Source organism: Tupaia chinensis, unplaced genomic scaffold, assembly GCF_000334495.1.
Source record: "Tupaia chinensis unplaced genomic scaffold, TupChi_1.0 Scaffold000252_1, whole genome shotgun sequence".
Taxonomy (NCBI): Eukaryota; Metazoa; Chordata; class Mammalia; order Scandentia; family Tupaiidae; genus Tupaia; species Tupaia belangeri.
Genome location: NW_006159732.1, coordinates 416,617 through 426,843, shown reverse-complemented (window position 1 = coordinate 426,843; position 10,227 = coordinate 416,617). Strand labels below are relative to the sequence as shown.

At 51.0% G+C, this 10,227-nt stretch overlaps 2 protein-coding genes across 3 annotated transcripts; one reads left to right on the top strand and one right to left on the bottom strand.

Moving 5' to 3' along the window:
* Window positions 1-116: 116 nt before the first annotated feature.
* On the top strand, window positions 117-3,194 carry SLC35B2 (solute carrier family 35 member B2). 2 transcript variants are annotated; one of them, XM_006149065.3, is made up of 3 exons: window positions 117-405; window positions 591-745; window positions 1,670-3,194. In XM_006149065.3, exons 1-3 carry the CDS (start codon window positions 318-320, stop codon window positions 2,600-2,602), a joined length of 1,176 nt encoding a protein of 391 aa, XP_006149127.1. In that variant the 5' UTR covers window positions 117-317; the 3' UTR covers window positions 2,603-3,194. The 2 variants fall into 2 exon arrangements, with proteins under 2 accessions (XP_006149127.1, XP_006149128.1); XM_006149066.2 differs by lacking the exon at window positions 591-745 and having other exon boundaries at window positions 325-405.
* Window positions 3,195-3,404: 210 nt separating this feature from the next.
* On the bottom strand, window positions 3,405-9,694 carry HSP90AB1 (heat shock protein 90 alpha family class B member 1). The gene is made up of 12 exons (XM_006149064.3): window positions 9,543-9,694; window positions 8,043-8,189; window positions 7,022-7,228; window positions 6,753-6,912; window positions 6,470-6,603; window positions 6,034-6,342; window positions 5,477-5,642; window positions 5,113-5,303; window positions 4,845-4,992; window positions 4,447-4,715; window positions 3,882-4,215; window positions 3,405-3,778 (listed from the first exon to the last, which is right to left on the bottom strand). Exons 2-12 carry the CDS (start codon window positions 8,187-8,189, stop codon window positions 3,669-3,671), a joined length of 2,175 nt encoding a protein of 724 aa, XP_006149126.1. The 5' UTR covers window positions 9,543-9,694; the 3' UTR covers window positions 3,405-3,668.
* Window positions 9,695-10,227: the final 533 nt, after the last annotated feature.

The window sequence follows — 10,227 nt, the reverse complement described above, 5'->3', positions numbered from 1 at the left end:
TGTGGCCGAAGGGGCGGGTCCGCCCCTGGGGAGGGAGGAGGCCCGGCTCGGTCCGCGGCTGCCCCCCGAGAGAGAGAGGCTCTTTGTCCTGGCTGGGCTGCAGCGGAGGGGGCGGGGAGGAGTCGCCAGGCTCTTCTCCGGTGTGGTCCCTTCTGGAGGGCCGAGGGGCTGCGGACGCGCACCCGAATCCTTAGGACCAATGTCTCTGCAGGTGGTGGGCAGTGGTGGTTCTGGCTGCGCTCCCTTCCCTGGGGGCAGGCGGAGAGACTCCTGAAGCGCCTCCGGAGTCGTGGACCCAGCTATGGTTCGTCCGCTTTATGGTGAATGCTGCTGGCTATGCCAGCTTCATGGTACCTGGCTACTTCCTGGTGCAGTACTTCAAGCGCAAGAACTACCTGGAGACAGGTGTGTGGAGAAGGACCCGGAAGTGGGTTAGGTCCGGACTGCAGGTGTTGGCCAACAGTTAAGAAGGCTATACATTGGGGAAGGAGGGAGGGAGGCCAGTGGGCTGGACCGCAGGATAGGCTGGCTGCTCTGGGGTAGGTGAGGTGACTGGCAAGATTTGGGGCTCCACTGTGTGATTTCTTCAGGCAGAGGTCTCTGCTTCCCCCTGGTGAAAGCATGTGTGTTTGGCTACGAGCCCAAGGCCTCCGATGAGGTTCCCCTGGCTCCCCGGACAGAGACAACAGAGACCACCCCCACTTGGCAGGCCCTGAAGCTGCTCTTCTGTGCCTCCGGGCTCCAGGTAGGCAGACTACTTCTCTTGCTGGGTTGGGTCTTGTTGGACAAGGATGCTATGAAACCAAAGTTTTCCTCCTACCAGTCCTAGAGGGTTGCTGTTTTGCAGTTCTGTGTTCCCCTCTTCCCAGGGTCACACAGCCACCATCTTGGAGGTTTTTGTAGGAAACGCTGTCTTCTCTCTCACCTCTTTCTTTCTCTGGTACTGCATGTTCAACTGTTCTTTCACATCTCCTCTCTCTCCTGTGTTTTTGTTTTTGTTTTTTTAAATAATTTCTTCACTTAACTTTATTATTACTTTAATTAGACCAGAGAGAGAGAGAGGGAAAGTGAGAAAACAAGCTGCTGGGTCCAGGATTTGAACTGCAATTGGCCATGTGGAAATCCATCTTCCCCAACCACACCACCTGCCAGCCCCTCTCCTGTGAATTTTACTGTGCCGCCTTTATACTTCTTGCACTATTGGGTCTGTAAGCCCATTAATGAGGGCTTGTGGGAGCCGTTTGGACTACCCCCAGTATTTGCATGTGAGAAGGCTGCTAAGATGCTGACCACATGACATTTTGGAGTGAGTAGGGGTTTCACATTGTATAGGCCATGTTGACATCCAGGTATCGAACACAGAAAATTCTTGCCTCCCTGAATTGGTTGAAAATATATCTGATGGAGTCTGCTCTGACATCCCGTTTCTGCACTGTGGGGCAGGCTGGGTCTGGGGAGCCCTAAAGCAGTTATTGTTAACTTTTTCATATATACTTGATTCCCTACGAGGTAAGTCCAGACACAGGTGGGGGAAAGTGGGTGAGGGAGACACCAAAAACTGTGCTACCCTTTCAATCATTTCTACATCATCCCAAGGAAAGGGGACTTGTTGAGATCTACTGGGTCTACCTTTACTTTCTCTGCCTTGTCTCCACCTCCCCCCACCCAGGTGTCTTACCTGACTTGGGGTGTCCTGCAGGAACGAGTGATGACCCGCAGCTATGGGGCCACAGCCACATCACCGGGTGAGCGCTTCACGGACTCACAGTTCCTGGTGCTAATGAATCGTGTGCTGGCCCTGATTGTGGCTGGTCTCTACTGCATCCTCTGCAAGCAGCCCCGGCATGGGGCACCTATGTACCGGTACTCCTTTGCCAGCCTGTCAAATGTGCTTAGCAGCTGGTGCCAATATGAAGCTCTCAAGTTTGTCAGCTTCCCTACCCAGGTGCTGGCCAAGGCCTCTAAGGTGATCCCTGTCATGCTGATGGGAAAGCTGGTGTCTCGGCGCAGCTACGAACACTGGGAGTACCTGACTGCTGGGCTCATCTCCATTGGGGTCAGCATGTTTCTGCTATCCAGTGGGCCAGAGCCCCGCAGCTCCCCAGCCACCACTCTCTCAGGCCTCATCTTACTGGCAGGCTACATTATTTTTGACAGCTTCACCTCAAACTGGCAGGATGCCCTGTTTGCCTATAAGATGTCATCGGTGCAGATGATGTTTGGGGTCAATTTCTTTTCCTGCCTTTTTACAGTGGGCTCCCTGTTAGAGCAGGGTGCCCTCCTGGAGGGGACTCGCTTCATGGGGCGACACAGCGAGTTCGCTGCTCATGCCCTGCTGCTGTCTGTCTGCTCTGCATGTGGCCAGCTCTTCATTTTCTACACCATCGGGCAGTTTGGAGCCGCTGTCTTCACCATCATCATGACCCTCCGTCAGGCCTTTGCCATCCTCCTCTCCTGCCTCCTCTATGGCCACACTGTCACCGTGGTGGGAGGGCTGGGGGTGGCTGTGGTCTTTGCTGCCCTCCTGCTCCGCGTCTACGCCCGGGGCCGTGTAAAACAAAGGGGAAAGAAGATGCCAGAGTCCACTGTGCAGAAGGTCTGAGGGATGAAGCAAATTAGGACCTTTCAAACATACCACCGATTTTCCTCTCCTACTGTAACTTTCTGAGAGGCACTGGCTCAAAGGTAAAATGCAGGTTTTTTTCTCAGTATCACAAACCAGCTCTGCAACTGGGGGTGGGGAGCCCCAGAGGCAGCCTTTTCCCTTTGCCTTAAAAGTCACCCATCTTCCAGTAGGCAGGTTCCTGAGCCCCAAGGTAGAGATGAGCCCTCCGGGACCTTGAGGTCTAGAGGGCAGAGGTACCTTCTTCCACAGCTGCCTCCCCAGTAAGTTCCCAAGGCAGTGGCATTGACTGTCACCTGTGCTTTGTCCCCTACCCTCTGACTCCCAGATACCTGCATTTCTTACTCTGGTGAGAAAAGCACAAGTGTAGGTTCCAAATGCTGCTTCCCCAGGAGGGCAGTGGAATGGTGCTGTGCTGAGGGAGGGGATGAGCGCCCTACCCAGCTACACCGCACCTTGCCCCTGGGTCCTTGGGCTCTGACCAGTGAGCCAGTTGCAGGTTTTGGTACTTGGAAAATGTAACTTTTTGCTCCTATAATTTTATTTTATTAAATTAAATTGCTGCAGTGGACTTGGTCCTGTGTTTTGGTTGACTGGGGATGTGACAGCTTTTCCAAACATTTGGCCTCATGATTTCAGTGAGCCCCTTCCAACTCAACTAGGACCATGTGCATGCCATGTAACCCAGAAAATCATTTCAGCCTTCTGTGCTCAGGGTGACAGCCAAGGTAAGAACTGGGTAACAGAAGCATTATATCCACTTTACAAGGGAGGGCAGAACTGTATAAAACTGCATCATCTTTATTTTGCATACTTTAGTTTCAAAACAAAATAAACAAAAAACCCACAATACACAACATTCAACCCCGTTGTCAAGTTAGGAAGGGGATGGCACGAGAGGCCTTTATTTCCTGTCTTAGATAGGGACAGGAAAAAACAAACACTATAGACATAGCAGAGGGAGCCAAGTGGGACAGGGCCACTCAGGGCTGCTGTGGGAGCCACGGGGGCACTATACAGAGGATATGAGGTTTCCCAGTAACTCCTAATCTACTTCCTCCATGCGTGATGCATCCTCGTCACCCTCGAGTGGGGGGATCTCATCAGGAACAGCAGCACTGGGCTCCTCTGCTGTCACTTCATCTTCATCGATGCCTAAATGTGAAAAAGCCAAGTGAGATCTTAAGCAAATAGCAGTTAAGCGTCGAGAGGGCTGCTCTGCAGCTAGCCTGCTGTTTCGGGTATCAGGGCTACTCACCCAGGCCAAGCTTGATCATGCGGTAGATGCGATTGGAGTGGGTCTGGGGGTCCTCAAGGGAGAAGCCAGAAGAGAGCAGGGCAGTTTCAAACAGCAGCACCACCAGGTCCTTGACAGCTTTGTCGTTCTTGTCTGCCTCAGCCTTCTGCCGCAGCGTCTCCACAATGGGGTGGTCGGGGTTGATCTCCAGGTGCTTTTTGGCCATCATGTAGCCCATTGTAGAGGTGTCCAGAAGGGTCTGGGCTTTCATGATCCGCTCCATGTTGGCTGTCCAGCCATAGGTGCTGGTCACAATGCAGCAGGGTGAAGACACAAGCCTGTTTGAGATTGTCACCTGTGGACACGACAGTAACCAAACCACTTCAGGGCAAAAACAACGGTATTTTAAGTTCCTACTCCCAGGAATAGCTGAAACAATGCCCACTCTATACCAAATTTTATATATAGCTTTAAGCCTGAGTAAGGAAGCAAGAGGTAGATGACTCACTGGTTGCTTAAAACCACGAGCTGTTGGAGCTGTTTAACCTGCGATTCTAAGGGAAGCAGGCCCAAAGGCAGTCGTTACCTTCTCAACCTTCTTATCCAAGATCTCTTTCATCAGTTTGCATAGGTTCTCAAACTTGGCCTTGCTCTCCTCCATCTTCTTCTTCTCCTCTTCATCCTCAGGTAACTCCAGGCCCTCCTTGGTAACCGAGACCAGGCTTTTCCCATCAAACTCCTTGAGCTGCTGCACGCAGTACTCGTCAATAGGCTCAGTCATGTACACCACCTCAAAGCCCCGCTTCCGCACCCGCTCCACAAAAGCAGAATTGGCCACCTGCTCTTTGCTCTCACCTGCAAGGTTATTGAAGTGACCCATGGACCAAAATCAAAATGCCTCAATACTCAAGAGTTCCCAGGTGGCATCACCACCTTGCCCGTGCCCCCCCCTCCCCCGGCTTTACTCCGACCCAGGCTCCACACCAGTGATGTAATAGATGGACTTCTGAGTCTCCTTCATGCGAGAAACATATTCGGACAGGGAAGTCATCTCATCTCCAGACTGGGAAGTGTGATAGCGCAGCAGCTCAGAGAGGCGTCGCCGGTTAGTGGAGTCCTCGTGGATCCCAAGCTTCAATGGTGGGAAGAGAGAACACAATACAACTGAAACCAACACCTCTTAATTCCCCTACCTGACGGGAAAAATTAATCTAAGAAAATGGTCACAGGAAATTAGCATTTGCCTCATTACCTTTAGATTTTTAGAGAATGCCTCATAGAATTTCTTGTAGTTCTCTTTGTCTTCTGCCAGCTCAGAGAAGAGCTCAAGGCACTTCTTAACAATGTTCTTACGAATGACTTTCAGGATTTTGCTCTGCTGGAGCATTTCTCGGGAGATGTTCAGAGGCAGGTCCTCAGAGTCAACCACACCCCGGATAAAGTCTACAATCAACCAGAGTAGAAAGATCAGTAAATGCAGCCAGGACACACCTGGTCACCCAGATTCAAACAGAAAGCTCCAACCCTGAACCTTCATTTGCTATGGCAAAGAACCATTAACTACCAACCATAGATAATGACTGTACCCAGTTACATCAGACCAAGCAGACACTCACTAAGATACTCTGGTATCAGCTCGTCACAGCTATCCATGATGAACACACGGCGAACGTAGAGTTTGATGTTGTTCTTTTTCTTTTTGTTCTCAAAGAGGTCAAAGGGAGCCCGGCGAGGGATAAATAGCAATGCCCTGAATTCCAACTGGCCTTCCACAGAGAAGTGCTGAAAAGAAACCCCAAAATAAGCTAGTGGTGTATTTCAGGACAAGACGACCTTTTAATCCCAACAGCAAAGATCTGAAACCAGAGCAATGATCTCCTCTAAGCATTAGATGAATAGACACTATGAGAAAGGCTGGAGAAAATTAGACTTAATGTCCTAACCAACCTAACATGGCAAAGGATGTACAATCCCCACATAAAGGAAGTGAGACCACAGGGAAAGGTAGAATTGCTCCACCATCGTAGTCATCAGAAAGTGAACCCAAATGGTTCCACAGTTCTAAACTACCAACCAGTTGGGCAGGTACAATCCCTGTGTCTCCAACTGCAACACCCTTATCTATCTTCTCTAATCTGTGTCTACCTGCAACACCCAGAGCAAAGATTCTCACCTTGACAGCCAAATGGTCTTCCCAGTCATTGGTGAGGCTCTTGTAGAACTCTCCATATTCCTCCTGGGTGATATCATCAGGGTTTCTGGTCCAAATGGGCTTGGTCTTGTTCAGTTCTTCCTGATCAATGTACTTCTCCTTAATCTTCTTGGTCTTCTTTTTCTTGTCCTTACCACTGTCATCTTCCTCATCTGAACCCACATCTTCAATCTTGGGCTTCTCTTCATCATCCTTGTCTTCCTCCTCTTTCTCACCTTTCTCTTCCTCTGCCTCATCATCACTGATTTCCTTCTCTCGTTCCTTCTCCAGCTAAAGTACCAAAAACAGTAGTCAGTTTTAAAGTACAGACCACAAGAGAGAGCAAAAGTCAGAAAGATTCTCAGGGCAGCAGACAACCAGCATGTGAGACAATGGAAGGTTACCAGTTCATACTCACATAAAGGGTGATCGGATAGCCTATGAACTGTGAGTGCTTCTTCACCACTTCTTTTACCCGCCTCTCCTCTAAATATTCTGTCTGATCTTCTTTAAGGTGGAGGATCACTTTAGTACCCCGACCAATAGGTTCACCTAGAAAGTGACCAAAATAGGGTATTAGAAAGTAAAATCATATAAATACTTCAACAAAGGAGAACTGCTTTGCAGACAGAATGCTCAGAATTTCTACCATTGGGTTCCCCCCAGAGAAAGCCCACCCATGTTTTAGAAGGCCTACTTACCATGATCAGCACGCACAGTGAAGGAACCCCCAGCTGAAGATTCCCAGGCATACTGCTCATCATCGTTGTGCTTTGTGATCACAACTACTTTCTCTGCCACCAGGTAGGCAGAATAAAAGCCAACGCCAAACTGCCCGATCATGGAGATGTCTGCACCAGCCTGCCATAAAGTTTTGTGTCAAACTTAAGTTTTAAAGGGGGGGAAAAAAACAGCAAGCCAAACAACACTGATCAACGTGAATGAGATGTGTATCTGAAGCATCACATACCTGAAGGGCCTCCATGAAAGCTTTAGTACCAGACTTTGCAATGGTTCCCAAATTATTTATGAGGTCGGCCTTGGTCATGCCGATGCCTGTGTCCACCAAAGTCAAGGTACGTTCCTGAGGGTTGGGGATGATGTCGATTTTCAGCTCTTTACCACTGTCCAACTTGGAAGGGTCTGTCAAGCTCTCATAGCGAATCTTGTCCAGGGCCTGAAAATACAAATAGCAATTTATTCCTGCCTTTGGGAAAAAAAAAAAGAGAAAAGGTTGGGGCCAGCAGTTGGCCTAATGGCTATGTTGCTGTACTCCCCGTAGTCGACCATGGTTCGAGTCCTGGACCCAGTGGCTTGGTGCGTGTGCGCCCAAGATCCCCAGATGAGAATGGAGAAGGGATTTGTGGCATGACCATCCCCCCTGGGAGGTGATTTCTCCCTTTCTGTCTGTCTTTATGGAGAGTGCACGTGCCCTACAGGAAAAAGCTCTCAAAAAGAAAAAGAAAAAAAGAACAAAAGACAAGGTCTTACTGTACCAGATTCCTCCTGAATCACTGTGATTACAGTTAACTTGTACTTGGCATTTAGAATGGATTGGGAAATGAACCTGGGCCTCTCATGGACATAGAACCCAGCCTGCTGAGTGCTCCCAGAAGTGATCTTAACATACACCACCACAGCTGGGTCTTGCTAATGCGTTATTCAAGGCCATCTCATCACCCAAACATCTCTTGGTTTTCTATTCCTAAATAGCCTAAATTCTGAATACCCTTTAACACTGAACTCTGGTTAAATTAAATAATAATTTTTAAAAGTTAAGGCTAAATCACCATACAATTACATTACCCACTTGCCCAGGACACAGTACTTTCCTTTTCTAGCTAAAGGTGGCCAGAATGCAAATTTTTTTGAACAGCTGCTAGTTTATCCACTTCAACAGTCGCCCCCACCAAATGGCAGAGCACCCCATCTCCCTCATCTGGGGTGTTCTGAAACACATCAATCAAAACAAAACAAAACACAGCACTCACATCAGAAGCATTAGAGATCAACTCCCGGAGGAAAATTTCCTTGTTGGAATAGAAGGTATTGATGATCAGGGACATGAGCTGGGCAATTTCTGCCTGAAAGGCGAAAGTCTCCACCTCCTCCTCGCCATGGTGTACTTCCTCAGGCATCTAAAGAATGACAAAGGAACATGATGGCCTTGCATTTCTAGAATCCTAAATAAAGCTCCTATTTCAGGTTCGATAAAGACATTCCCAAGATAAAAATTCTTCTTTTCAAACACAAGGACAGATTAAATGAGGAGCCAATTCAGAAAGGAGAGAAAAGCTTATGTTTTTCAACCAAATGTGAATTCAGATTAGAGAGAGGGGAAAAAAGCCATCCTAAAGCCCAACTACTGGTGACTGAAAGGCTCATCATGACCTGGTACCTTGCTAGAGACATGATACGGGCTCCAACTCAGGTACCTGGAGTAAGAACCCGCAGATAACCTTTCTAAGTAGTTCTAGGCATGAAAACCACAGTTCTCTTTTTTTGACCTAGGGGGAAACACGTGACTAGTTTAACACAAACCGGCCCCTCTCATCTATCTCCTAAATCCAACAAATGCAGATCTGCACAGGGCTGGGATTCCTGCTCCCAAGCAGGGTAACATATTCGGGGGGGATCGATGGGTATTCGTCCCAAGGACCAATTCAATCAGGTCCACCATGACCCCTCTCAACACGGAGATCTACAGTCTAAGTAAGATGGTGGCCGCAGCTGCGGGTCACCCGACCCTCGTCACTGCCTGACATGCGGCCAGGCGCCGGCGGGAGCCACTAGAGGAGGGGGCTCCACCGCGCACCCTCCCTTCGTTCTAGCATCCGGGCACCGGGGCGGGGCGCCAGGCTCCAGAAGCTTCCAGAACAATCTCAGCGCTCGGGAAGGGGCGGGGGAGGGAGCCCATGAATCTTCCAGAGCCTGCCCCCTCCCAGCTCCTCCTCCCCTGGGACTGGAGGAAGGATCTCGAAGGCTGGAAAGACGGTGGGCCCCGAGGGGACTGAAAACGTTCCTCCTTTACCCTTGCAGAAATAAAGCTTCTGAAAAAACTTGAAAACCGGGTGCGGTAGGAGGTGGCAGCGGCAGTCACGCCGGGCCGTGCTGAGTCACCCCAAAGGCGCACCCCTGCACCGCGAACCCCCGTCCCATCCGGAAGTGGAGGCAAGCATGGCAGCGTCCCGGGCTCGCGAGGACACCACGTGCAGCCGCCCCTACCCCAAGCACGCTCGGTAGCCCACCTCGCCTGGGACAGTCACTGCCTGCGGGAAGCCTCCAGGCCAGAGGACACAAGAGAGAAACGAAGCCAGACTCTTAAGACCTTGACCCATCACTCACCCCGATTTAGAAAACAAAATTAAAACTGGTGTTAGCCCACCGGCCGCCCGGTGTCAAGGTAACGTGGGCCCTGACGGGGGCGGAAGGGACGAAAGCAACGCGAAAGGGCTGGAAAGACAAGGCTGGAGGAGACGACCCGGCCTTACCTTGAAAGAAAGAAAGGCGAATAACCGCGAGCAGAGTGGGCCGGGACCGAGTCCGACTCGCACGCGGAGCCTTCGCTGCGCGGGGGTGACTCAAGAGAGCTCCTGTGCGTCCCCGGCCGCCCTATATAAGGCGCAGCACAGTCAGTCGCCCGCCCCAGATCCCTCCGCCTTAAAGGAGGATGCTGCACCTGCCGCCTCCCGCCCACCTTGACGTCATGGTCCGAAACGGGGAGGGTTCGGGGCGGGAAAGAGCACGAGCCGCCCGCCTCGGTCTCTGCCTGCAGACGTGCTTTGGGTCTGTTCACACGTGTGCTTGTCTCCACAGCTCCACCTCTGCAAATCTAGGACATGATCCCACCAGGATCGGGGTTGGAAGTGGTGGTATGACACAGGCAGTGAATCAGACGAGGACCACGCACACCTCCCCCAAAACCTGTGAAGTCCCCATACCAAGGGGCCAGGCCTCTAGGGACCCCGAAAAGAGCGGAGGCGTGTAGCCACCCCCGACTGCCGTTCTCAAGCCCTTCCACCCCCTCCCCTAGAATCTGCAATGTGCATCGCGCGTTACAACCACGGTATGGTGTGGAATTCGGGGCCCGGTTCCGGGCAGCCCCGGATTCTGGCCCTCCCGGGAACACGAAAAGGGAGACGCGGGGCTGAGCTCCTGCTGCGGGAGGGGCGGCCG

Bases quoted from the DNA above. Each gene is read 5' to 3' on its own strand.
- HSP90AB1 (XM_006149064.3), bottom strand. From the start codon at position 8,189: ATGCCTGAGGAAGTACACCATGGCGAGGAGGAGGTGGAGACTTTCGCC. The intron at 5,643-6,033 runs GTGAGAATCTTT...GTTTCTTTTCAG, and splicing joins AAGACCATTTGGCTGTCAAG to CACTTCTCTGTGGAAGGCCA. The intron at 4,993-5,112 runs GTAATGAGGCAA...CCACCATTGAAG, and splicing joins CATTCTCTAAAAATCTAAAG to CTTGGGATCCACGAGGACTC.
- SLC35B2 (XM_006149065.3), top strand. From the start codon at position 318: ATGGTGAATGCTGCTGGCTATGCCAGCTTCATGGTACCTGGCTACTTC. The intron at 406-590 runs GTGTGTGGAGAA...TGATTTCTTCAG, and splicing joins CAAGAACTACCTGGAGACAG to GCAGAGGTCTCTGCTTCCCC. The intron at 746-1,669 runs GTAGGCAGACTA...CCCCCCACCCAG, and splicing joins TCTGTGCCTCCGGGCTCCAG to GTGTCTTACCTGACTTGGGG.